The 12,954-nt window shown below is 33.1% G+C and overlaps 1 protein-coding gene and 1 pseudogene across 1 annotated transcript; both read right to left on the bottom strand.

Annotated features, from left to right (window-relative positions):
- Positions 1 to 1,809: 1,809 nt before the first annotated feature.
- Positions 1,810 to 4,108, bottom strand: LOC106749828 (annotated as a pseudogene).
- Positions 4,109 to 5,078: 970 nt separating this feature from the next.
- Positions 5,079 to 12,685, bottom strand: LOC106749830 (ATP-dependent RNA helicase DDX42). The gene is made up of 10 exons (XM_014629683.1): positions 12,579 to 12,685; positions 11,890 to 12,108; positions 10,159 to 10,422; positions 9,448 to 9,988; positions 7,943 to 8,171; positions 6,392 to 6,666; positions 6,164 to 6,314; positions 5,764 to 6,095; positions 5,548 to 5,673; positions 5,079 to 5,335 (listed from the first exon to the last, which is right to left on the bottom strand). The coding sequence occupies exons 2-10, from the start codon at positions 12,102 to 12,104 to the stop codon at positions 5,159 to 5,161; spliced, it is 2,310 nt and encodes a 769-aa protein (XP_014485169.1). The 5' UTR covers positions 12,105 to 12,108; positions 12,579 to 12,685; the 3' UTR covers positions 5,079 to 5,158.
- Between the last annotated feature and the right edge of the window lie 269 nt (positions 12,686 to 12,954).

Below are 12,954 nucleotides of genomic sequence, written 5' to 3' on the forward strand. Positions count from 1 at the left end.
ACATCTAGCGGAAAACGCTCAGAACTTTTTACTTCACCTAATATATATGTATAATTAGGAAACAGACGGACGTTGGGCAAGCGTTATCATGAAGAGGATAAAATCACGATGATTCGCCGATTAAGCGCGCCGTGGTTTTCCCAACATATCTGTAATCGCTTCCGCCTTTTCACAAAGCGCATAGTCTCATTATCTTCTGGGGACAATGGGATTAACAGATTCTCTTAATTATCAAGAGATAGGCGTTATTTGGATAAGCGTTATCATGGAAATGTGATTATACGCCATTAATTAGGTCATGAGTTTCTCAACGCATCCGTGATTTCATCCGTTTGTTAATCACCATATCTGTTTCCAGTTTACACGAAAACTCCTCACATTGGCATACGTCATCCGCCACCCCCAAAAATTTTCTCTATATAAGCCCTTTTCGCCTTTTTACCACTTCACTTTTTTGTCGATTTCTGTCGCGTCGCTACGTCACGCCTATCACTTGTGTTTTCGGGATCACACTCTCACGCTTTCTCTTTGCCCGTTTGACTACTGTCGTGTATTATCGTTTTCAACATCTTTTGCGTTCGTGCCATTACGGCTTCCGCCACGACTTCGTCTTCTGCTGCCGAACAACTCGCTGTGCAAGTCGGGATCTCTGAAGTGAACTATTTTTCTCGGTATTCCGGGATCCTATAAATCCGGTACACCACGATCAACGAACCCATGTTCTACGTACTATTCACCACAGTTGATTCACCCAAATCGTAAGTCTCTATTTCATATTTAAACATGACTTTTAATCATTTCAATCCAATCCCACTTCACTCCTCAAAACACACACATACACTGCGTAATTATTATCTTCCTTGTATTATATAATGATGTTTTTCTCGCCGTACCGATACGTTAAACATTCTTGTTACGTTAAGTCCGATTGTATTATATTAAGTTACACGGATTACTTTTTTACTTAATCTTACTTTAATCTTCATCTTGTATTTGCATTATTCCAATAATGCTGATTTATAAAAGTTTGTTTAATATTAACCCATATATCTCATTGTTTAACTTTAGCTAACCCTTTCATCTTTTAAATATTGTATATTTTACAATGACTTTTCTCATCATTTTACCACTATAATTAATCCATGTGAGAACCAAATTATGTTATTAATATAATTAATAAACTGTTTTATTCAAAATGCCCTAAATTTAACCAAGTTGTTAAAATTATTTATTCATTTCCCTTCAATTATTTAAATCTGAATTCCCCTTTCAACACTCTCATATGGTCCTATCCCAGGTATAGAGATTAAGTTCNTAAAGGACCACCTAACGTACGTTCTGCGATCGGAGTAAATGGACTTCTCCGGACCTTGACCTGATCTGCAGACCTATCAGTACATTTAGGCCTCGCGAGTGTGCGAGTAAGCGATGTTTGTTGCGTACATCCTCTTCCAGGACGTAACACACTCATCGGTATATTATTTCACTCTTCCGTCAAATGCTCGAGTAACTGTCTTATTCGAATGCTTATGAACTTTAACTCAGCTCGCTAGTTCATCCCACAAATGCTCGATGGGGTTGAGGTCCGGAGACTGCGATGGCCAAGTTAAAACTTACAGTTGTTTAGTCGTGCGCTAACTCTTTACAAGACTTGAGGTGTACTTCGGGTCGTTATCGTGTTGAAATATCCAGTTTCTTGGCATTTTGCATTTGGTGGAAAATTCTTCTCCAAGATATTCTTGTATATCGCAGCATTCATAGTTTCATCAATATTGACTAATGGCCAATGCCATAAGCAGGAAAAACACTTCACACCAACACGTTGCCTTCTCCATATTTCAGAGGTGGAATTTCATATCTTACATTATTTCTGGTACCAACTGAACGTCGCATATGACGTCTTCCATCACTTCCAAACAAATTAAATTTTGATTCATCGGAAAATGCTGCCTTTCTCCAATCTTCCATTGTCCAGTTCATGTGATCTTTGACAAACCGTAAACTGGCCTTTTGATTCTTCTTGCTAATTAAAGAATATGCATAAAGGCTTCTTAACGCCGATACGCCCAAACAATCCAACATCACGTAAACGTCTTGTAACGGTAACGATAGCGGTTAACATTGGCGAGGTTTTTATCGTGGAATTCACAAACAATATCATTTGCTGTTTTCCGCGGATTAGCAATTAACTTCAATCACGCGGTCTATTTTTTTTTGTTTTTCACGATCTTCCACTTCGCGGGCGATCTTTCAGACCATATCCAGCGCGATACTTAGCTAGTATATTGTTAACAGTCGACTCACATCATATAGTCGACTACATAATTCCTAATAACTCTATAATATCACGAGATACTTTATCACTTCATGACAAGCTAATAATTCTTTCGCGGGTTTGTTGCTGCGTCTTTCATGCCATGTTAATACTCTGATGTCTATTGATCGACTACTCTTTGGGAAATAAAGTAATAAGCATTCAGTAAAAGCGTGGCATAAGTAATAAACACAATGGCCAACAACTTTTGAACTGTAACTTATTGAAAGTATGTTTGTAAACACACTTTTAATAGGTTAACTTTGGAAGATACGAATGCTACTTTCTGAATATTATCACAGATTTATATCTACCTATAGTTACAAGTCACTTGCTCTTTCTATTTGTAATATATTGCCGAAAATGAATTTGGCCAAGAACTTTTGCACACCACTGAATAATTTGTAATATACGGCAGGCAAGAATATGCATTGGAATTAAGTTTATCTATCACAAGTGTTGTAAGGAGACTTCGAAAACGTCCTTTTGATAGTCTAAAAGCTCTTTCTATAGATATTCTTGCTGATGCATGAAAAAATTGTAATTTCGTTGATGCTTTGTCATGTGGCCATTGTCTCGATATAGTATTAATAAATGTTCAGTAGTTTATAAGCTAAATCTCCAATTAAATGACAGTCTTGTGGAAATTTTGACTTATCTCCAAGATAGGATTGTACTTCCGACTGACGAAAAACTCGTTAATCGTATACAGATTCTACATGTCCAACATAAGAATGTGTAAATTGACAAGCATGATCACAGGTAGTCTGCAAAAACAAAACATGCAAATCAATATATATTAGATAAAATTGAATGAAAATAATACTAAAATTCCCGATAATACTCTATTTTTCTTACAGTCTTCTTGTTGTTGCTATATTTTTGCTTCTCTCGGTCAAGAACAACAATGTTTTGTGACTTTATTATTAAGTCACAAGATTGAAATATTCGCAAGTTATTTTTCGTAAACCATGAAAATTGTAAATGGTAATGACAAGAAGATTGTAAAGAGAGCATATAACTATCAGATATTTTAATGTTACAGCCAAAAAGCATGTTAACTGAAGTTGTATTGAATGTTGACCTTTACGGTTAACATATGCTTCTGGATAATGTTAGAGAGCTGGAATGTTGATGTGCCACCAATAGCATCAATAACTATAAGAATCCACTGATAGTTTCAAATCCAGCCCATACTTGGTCAACTCGTTCATTTGTGGGTCACTTTATTACAATAGGCGCCAGTTCAACAATTACCCTTACAATACATCTTGTAATATATATTGAAGTACTTCTACCGACACCAAATTGTTCAGAAATCGACCTGAGCATTAAGAAATAAAAATATTAAAGTTATTTTTTATTTAATCACACACAAATCAACATAAGCATCATTCTGTTTTTGTTGTCTACTATATGTCAACAAAAAATAGCCTGATTCTATCGGCTGGTGTAAACCGCATTTAGTAAAACTTTATGCTTAGTAAGCACTTTGTGTTCATTTGTTATCTGAAAGAATCTGGAGTAGCTAATCTCCAACATCAACAAGCATTGTTTGCATAGAGAAATTATTGGTTTTTCTCCTGCTTTCCTTTGTAGTTTGGATCCAATAATAGATATTCGAAAGTTTCAGGAAGCATCCTAAATTATACATTAATTACTTATTGTTTCTCACTTAAATATTTTATATTCTTCTTCTTCTTCCTCGTTACATAGACTTTGCAGGTTTGTTTTTCCTCTTGCGCATACATATGCCTGTGTTGCTTGTACACAGTTGATTGTACACAGGCACATGGGACCTATAGTGTAACGTCGACTCTGAACAGCATACTTTTTGCGTGAAATGCGTTGGGCAAATATATTCTGGTGGCATGCCAAACCGTCCAGAGAAGACACGGACATATGATATTGTATGATATGATTATGATTTATCGGAAATCGAACCCGGGACCTCTAGCATGATAGACCGGTGCGCTGTTTATCATGCCATGCTCGCGCTCAATTTTATATTTAAATTAACTAAATTATTTCCTATACTGCAGACATTTCGACAGAAATATTTTTAAGAAAGATTATTTACATAAGTGATACCTGAAATGAGCGATACCTGAATATGATATTTGAAATTTGAAATCTTGATTTGTCAATGCCGGCACTATAGTGCTTCTACATTATTATATATTAATAATTATTAATTATATAATATTAATATATATAAATTAAAAACGCTTGCAGCATCAAGTGGATTCTAGCTTTTGTAACACGAAACTATTGGCGTTTTCGATTTGCTGTCTCGACTCGACTCAGGCCGTTCCACTAATCGTTACAGTATTGCAAACTATAGTATACGTAACTTGAAGTACAGATTGCAATACAAAATTTATTGGAACGCTGTTCAAGTCGGGTTGAATCAATAAGTCATAATATCATAATCGCACGAACTCGAGAATCGAGAATCGGGCCCCAATATTCATTGAAAAAACTATAATGACGTTTTCGATTTGCTGACTCGACCCGACTCGAACAGCGTTCTGATCATCTTTGCAGTTCTGTGATCTATAGTTCATATTATGCACATTGCAGTTTACAATATTATAGCAATTAACAGAACACTGTCCAAGTTGAGCCGAGTCAGCAAATCAAAAACGCTATAAACTACGATCCTATAAGCTACGAGCTTACGAGCTTATAATTGCGGAAGTTTGCATTTAATCGGACGATTTGCGAAGCTCATGCAAATTGGTAAAATTAAATTTTATTGTAATACAAAACAAATATGTTTTTATTGTTTCGATTGCGTTATACTAATTACTATATAGTATACACAATAATACATTTATTTGATCATTCCCACCGACTTTTTCGCACTCTTTTACGTTCACTCTTCTCTGTTCCCATAGAATTGGAGGTTTGATTATCTTGTAATGTAGATTTTGATGATGGGATTGTCGGCGGTGGGGGCATTATTACCGAAGGCGGAGTGATTGTTTGTTCCCACGTGTGATCCGACGACGCTCGAAACTATAATAAATCGAATATGCTAATATGACCCCAAACATGTATGTCTGACAGGCATTTCAAAGACATTCTTTAGATATCTTAGGACATCTTAATATTACCTTGGACATCTTAATGTTATTTTGTATTTGTAAATTTCACTCCTTGTTATTAGTTTTTTTTTTACTCATTTATTTATTTAACGTTTTTAAGCATTCATTTTGTGTTTGTCTTACCTGAGAATTATATTGACTTCGAAAAGCAGCTTTCATAGCAGAAAGTCGATCGCTACCAGGTCCATGCCTTTCTAATTTTTTCACAACATCATTGATATCTTTGGATGTTTGAGATGACGATCCACTCTAAAATACATTCTTGTCACGATTATTCGAAAAAAATAGATATTTGTAGGTACTGTTTATTCATATTTGCTTATAAAGTACAATGCATACCGAACTCGACGAATCGGGTCTACCTCTGAAACCAAGTCCGGCTCCACCGACATTTATACTTTTCCCTTTCCCCCCTTTGAACCTTGACTTCCTAAACCATGCGCTTTGCATGGCCAAATCCATTAAACTCTTTGGCACTTCTTGATTCGCTCCCTCTAAATTTCTCACTAAATGTCCAGCAAATTCCTTATCCTTTTCCGTTACGAGAGTATATGCTGTGCCTTTCTCACCAGCACGACCTGTTCTTCCTATTCTGTGTGTATGTGTATCGATATCTCGCGCTACGTCATAATTTACGACAGTCTTGATATGTGGAATGTCCAAACCTCGCGCTGAAAAACCACGTGATGAGGTTTGCACATACAATCCTAGCATTAATATAAAGTCAAAAGCTAAGTACCGGCCACATCAGTAGCAACTAAAGTACTGACATCCTTCTTCTTAAAAGCTGTAATCACTTTGTTTCTCTCAATTTGATCCATATCACCATGTAGAAGTAATACGTCAAATTCTTTTAGTATTAAATTATTCGCAAGTTCTTCCGCGTTCAGCTAACGTGGGAAAAACATTAGATTACATATTCTTTCATTATTGTACTTTAATTATTGCACTTTAATAAAATGTTTACCTTTTTAGTAACGAAAATCAATAGACTGCCAGTGCTTAAGAATTCAACCAAGTTTTGCAGCAACCAGTTCCATTTACCTCCAGGATTATTGTGAAACATCATTACGTGTTGCGTTACATCAGTATTGGCTTCACCAACATCTCCTTGGACTATCCTAACAGGATCCATTAAAACATCTCTGGCCAACTTTTCTACCCTTTTCTTGAATGTTGCGCTAAACAACAACATTTGTCTGTCGGGTCTCACATGATTGCATATAGATCGTACTTGAGGTTCTAAGAAAAAAAGAAAGACACAGCAAGGTTTGATATTGATACAATATTGATGTAATTCTAAATAGAATCGTAAGACTTATAACTTGTTATTCATAACACTTATAAAACTTGTAAGAATTTATGAATAGATCTGCAGTTATATGCGTACTGTATGTCATAAAATAAGTCATAAATATCTACGATTCCTCGTAAATCTTACTGCTAGCTAGAAGTTGTCAATAAAGTTACGGTTTGTGAATCTTACCAACATTTCCAGTGTTATTATATTAATGAATCGAAACATAAATATATTATATATTAGATGTTTAATTGGAGAAGAAGAATTCAATAGATAATATAGAAAATATATATAATAGTTTTGATATTAATATATAATTATTTATTATATATTATTATTAATAATATATAATAATATTTGATTAAAATGGCCATAATCTATCGTTTTAGAAACTACATATGTTTATATGTTGCACTGAGATATTGTTTGACCTTATAATTTCTCCTTTCTTTAACTCGCAATTCTCAAATGACAGTTCATTAGGTTAAGATCCACTTGAAACTACAAACTCGTTAGACGACTTAAAAATAGATTCTTATTGGTTCATATGACGCGTGGAAGTATTTTACAGTAGTACATCTAGTGGACCCTATCCTTAGTCATAACTGTAGATATATAACGATGAGCAGTGCAAATACTGATACAAAATTGCGGTTTATGTAAATGTAATCTATGATTTTACGATTTATTCATATACAGGATGTCCCAGAAGGAAAAGTCAATATTCTGTGGGAAGTGATAGTATCGGTTATTTTAAGCAAAACAACAGCTGTCATATATTTATAGATTAGGCTACTCTGGATAAAAATGTCCTTTACCATTTTGCAAATAATATGCAAATTTTTAAGTTAATAACACGTTTAAGTAATTAACACATTGACTGCCAACTACGAGATATCTCGTAGGTTGTTTACTTGCCCAGGACGCTAACTACGAGTTATTTCGTCGCTTCATTACTTGATTAAATCAAATTGGCTTCTTAGACCAGAATCGTGCAAAGTTCCGTGGCAGGCAACGTGTTAATGAAAACTTTATATATGGCTCTTTTCAATCACTAATACCTCTGAAATAAGGTCAAACAGGACACATGTTCATATGAACATTTTTGTTTAAAATAATCGATACTATCACTTCAAAGAATATTGACTTTTCCTTCTAGAACACTCTGTATTTACTTAGATTTGCAGCATAAATCTATATTAAGGTACGTTTGCCTACCAAATCCCATGTCAAACATTCTGTCAGCTTCGTCTAAAACCAAAAATGTAACTCTAATTAGATTCGTTGCTTTCATCTTAACAAGATCAATCATTCTACCAGGAGTAGCAACTACAATTTCTGCGCCGCTCTCTAATGCTTTGCTCTGTTCCCATTTACTGCCACCGCCGTAGCAGCAACATACTTGAATATTATAAACTTTTCCAAATTTCTTCGCTTCTTGATAGATCTGTCAATATTTGTGATAAATTTTATTTGAACATTTCTATTATATAGGATTGGGAAAGTTACTTTTTAAAAGTAACTCGTTATCGTTACTCATTACTGATTCAATAAAGTAATTCGTTCTCATTACCATTACTCATTTTGAAAAATAACTCGTTCTTGTTACCATTATTCGAAAAATAACGAACGTTACTTTTTCCGTTACTTATTTAATACAAGTTTAACCATATGTATATATATTAAAAATAATTTGTTAAAGTTAAAAAAAGTAAAAAAAAACAAGTTAAAGTTAAAGTTAAAAAAAGTAAAAAAAACAAGTTAAAACTTAACTGTATATAAATTACTGTATAAATTATAAGTAAATAAGTTCTAAGTTAAAAAGTAATACTTCTAATGGTTTCTTATTAAAAATATAAACTCGTTGAATTTTATCAAAATTCCTTATTAACTTTTAGTAAGAGTCGATGCTCTATCGTACTGTCAGGAAGACATTCTCTATGTGGCCTTAATACAAAATTTCCAATTCTATATAGTTGTTCTATCAGTGCACTGCTTAGAGAAGTGATATATATTTGATAAAATATTTTTTTAATATTCAGGTAGCCGTTCAACATTTCGATATTACAAAGATCTGATTTTAAAAATTGCTGCAATTCCTCCGTTTGGAATTGAAGAGACTTTGTTTTTTTTTGTTTAAAGCAAAAAAAACTACCGTTATCATTCGATCTTAGAGGCGATGCGATAGATGCGACATACGTTTACGTTATCCTTATGCGTTGACATCCGATTACAGCTTACGTTTACGACTCTGTCGAAAACAGTTCCGACAATTTTTGTGCGCTTTTACGAAAAAGCTGTAAACTCATTAAATATCACTCGCAAGTTACTTATATGAATAAGTAATCCCACAGCTGTTAGATCATGGTAAATTGCTCAATTTTTCACTGCTCAAAGCTTACTATATCTATTATTAATAGATTATGCTGCGTTCGGAAACACAGCACATTGTACACATTATTAGATATCAGCTGCTGTGAAACACTCAGACTGCATTCGGAAACATCAATCTTCGATGTGCTTTCGTGACTTCAGTCACTGAAAGTTTAACATTTCCGAGTGCAATCTGAAAGTAACAATAAAAGTAACGGTTATATTCGTTATCGTTACCCAAAAAATGTAACTTCTTTACTGAGTCGTTACTGGAAAAAAGTAACAGTAACGCGTTACTTCCCAACCCTGCTATTATATAACACTTAGAAACACAATACAAATAAAGATACCTGTTGAGATAACTCCCTCGTCGGCGCCAGAATAAGACCGATAGGCCCATCACCAGCTTTCAATTCACGTTGATCCATGATATGTACTAACATCGGCCAAATGAATGCGGCTGTTTTACCGCTACCTGTTTTCGCTATACCTATTATATCTCGTCCGCTTAAAGCAGCGGGCACTGCTTGCACTTGGATAGGCGTCGGTTGCGTGTACTCATTTTTACGAATAGCTTTTATAAGTGCATCGTCAAACCCAAAATGGCCGAAGCTAGTAACCGGATTTGGCGGTGATGGTCCAGATACTTTTATACCCAGAGTTTTTCTCAAATCGTCAATTTGCTGCTTGTTTAAACTTGCAATTTCTTCATGCACATTATAAAAATTTTTCTCAAATGGTTCGTAATTTATTTCGCTATGATCAATCGGAGGTAATGGATCTATTTCCTTTTTCTTTGATGGTGCAATAGGATTACCGTCTTCATCATATTCGATTTCTTGATCGGACTCTTCTTGTTGCAAACCAGCAGTGGGATTTTCCTCCATGTACCTTGAGAGAATAAAACAAAATTGAAATAGTTAAACATTTCCATATCTTTTTACCATAATTTTTATGTGCAAAACATATATAACTTTCATCATCATCTTCTTCTTCAACAAAACCGTGTATTATTCGATAAATTTATTAACTTTATACCTATAATATTATTAACTTTATACCTATAATAACTTTCTTCATCATCTTCTCCATCAATATCTGCCCGAAATCCCTTAGATTTATCTTCTTTACGATCAATATCATATTGAGCCACTGAATTATTTCGCTTTACTTCAGCATCGATACCTGCCATAAAAGCATCTAGAGGATCCTCTTCACTATCACTTTCATCTTTTACTGCTTTCTTCATTAAATCATATGTAGGAGAACCAGGTGCTGGTATATATTCTAATGAAGTTGGAGGTTCATCATCATCCTCAAAATATCTGATTTCAAGTAACATAATATTACATGAATATTAAATGTTATATAGTTATTACAAAATTGCATATCAATACTTTATATTTATATCCCAGATAACATGATAAATTCTTCAAACATCCCTAAAATTTTCTCCTTGTCTAAATTGTAATCTTTCAAAAATTCATAGAATACTATGTCCGGAAGTTACATCCATTATGATTAGAATTCCTAAACATTTTTTAGAGTATTCATATATAATTACTTCGTATCAACAGATGTATACTTTATGAATTCAAGAGGAATAGTGCTTATAAACAGAAAAGAGAATATAAAATACCTAATAAATATTAATTCTAAATAAGCTTTAAAATAGCATTACATCAATATTATAATTTATCATTCAATAATATAACTATTACACATATATTATACATAATACTTATACTCTTATGTGGGAAATTGATAATATTGATATAACGTTACTGTGTTAGTTGGTGTTTAGTAAAAAATAGTTTTTTTCCAACTGAAATAATTAAAACATATTCAGCTTTCAATTATATAAAAGAAAGAAATCCAAAATTACACAAGAATCTTACAGGATTCAATTTAACGTTGGCAACATTCTATCAAGGGTTTCTCCCGGATCTTAAATAGAAACAAAAAAACTTGTGCAGAATAGTAGCGAGCGTTAAATGGAATCTATCCATAGACATACATGCAGTTACATTTTTAGGTTATAAAATACCAATTTGTAGAATAAACCTAGTTCAATCATTTCATAACAATTCATATTCTCACGATTCAATGAAATATTATTAGTTCCCTTTTCTTTTTATTATTTTATTATTTTGGAATATCATTGATTTGTGAAGTAAGTTCCAATTATGATGAGACACTCACAAAGCACTGAGAATAACACAAGTATCTGCTAAACACTGCCACAGGAAGCAATTTTAACAAATACTCATAATTCCTCACAAATTCTCAAAATATTGAAGTATTCATTACTTCTGAACTTCTGAGGATGCTTCCAGATAAACTGATTGTGGTTAATTCTTCAATTCTTCAGATATTTTTCTAATTCTTCAACATTTCATTTTTCTAATTCTGTACATATTCTTTAAAATAAATTCTTTATAAATTTCTATTCACTTCTGTGCTAAGATATGTAGTATAATATATATATATATATATGAATAGTACAGAATATATATATAGAACATATATTTATATGTAGGTATGTGTGTGTGTAACAACGTATCACTATATATTTAAATATAGGCACGNTACTTTATTAACTTCAATTAAACATTGAAAGCACATTTAATAAACACTTAACAAACATTTTATAAACAATCAAAATGTGATAACATTTTTTTCTGACACTCTGTATATATAACCACATTACATAGATATACTTATTCATTTTCTTTTTCTGTCTCTTTTTCTCTCTTTTTCATATCATAATTTATATCCAAAATTATACTTACTCTTCTTCTGTTTTACTGCGTTTCTTAGGCATGCCCCAAGAAGCAGATAAAGCATTTTCCGTAATAGCAGACATTGTATGATAGCCTTGTTTACTCAAAGCAGAATTTGGTGGAGGTGGAGGTATATTAGTACCACTTCTTTTTGTTCCAGCCATTTGAAAACCAGCAAAGCCAAAACCTTTTGGCTTGTTACCACCACCTTTGTGATAGCTCATTGTCCTTATAAAAATGTATATCAATTGAATATCATGAATTCTATATTTACATGTTATAAATCATTTTTTATATTTTCCGTATATATTTTTCGTAAAAACGTGCAATTACTACTGCATTGGTATTTTAAACAATAACGTATCATAAATCTGCAATTAAACAATTAATAAAAAACATAATCTAGTAAACACTTAAATTCAATTACAATGTAAAATGCAACGAAATGATTATCTTTAAAGAATCACGAGTATAATCTTTGCAAAAGTTTTCATTCGAAATATCGGTAATTCTGATGCGATCAAAGCCAAACAAAATTTTCTTACAACGAACATTTAGTCATATGTGTTCATTTAAAGATTAAAAGGTTAGGATGCCATTTCAGTTTCAAAATATTATTAATATTTTGATTTCACAAACTTTTCCGCTTCGTTATTAAATTCAATAACTGTTAGAATTGAATTATGCAATAATTTCACCTTATATATAACGAATTCACGGACGAATTCGCATTTAATATAACACAGGCGTAATATCAAACGAAAATGTCCCGTCACAGTGCACCAATGATAAAAGCCTGTGCACAATGAAAAACCACATCCTTATGCTCCACCCACTGGCAATGAATATTAAGCCAGTAGCACACGATGCATGTTTTCGTGCTGGATGGAAATATTGCGTTTTGATTGGTGTATTGCCATCCATTTTTGGAAATGCGCCAATTAGAACGCAATATTTTTGTCCAATATGCAATCCAGCACGAAAACAAACACTGCATGCCGCTAGCTTTAAAATCATATGGTTTGATCTTTATAGCTGAACTGCTGAACTGGTGCAATAGGTCTGTTTTTTTTT

The sequence above is a fragment of the Dinoponera quadriceps genome, unplaced genomic scaffold, assembly GCF_001313825.1.
Source record: "Dinoponera quadriceps isolate SergipeBrazil2010 unplaced genomic scaffold, ASM131382v1 scaffold4447, whole genome shotgun sequence".
NCBI classification, from domain to species: domain Eukaryota; kingdom Metazoa; phylum Arthropoda; class Insecta; order Hymenoptera; family Formicidae; genus Dinoponera; species Dinoponera quadriceps.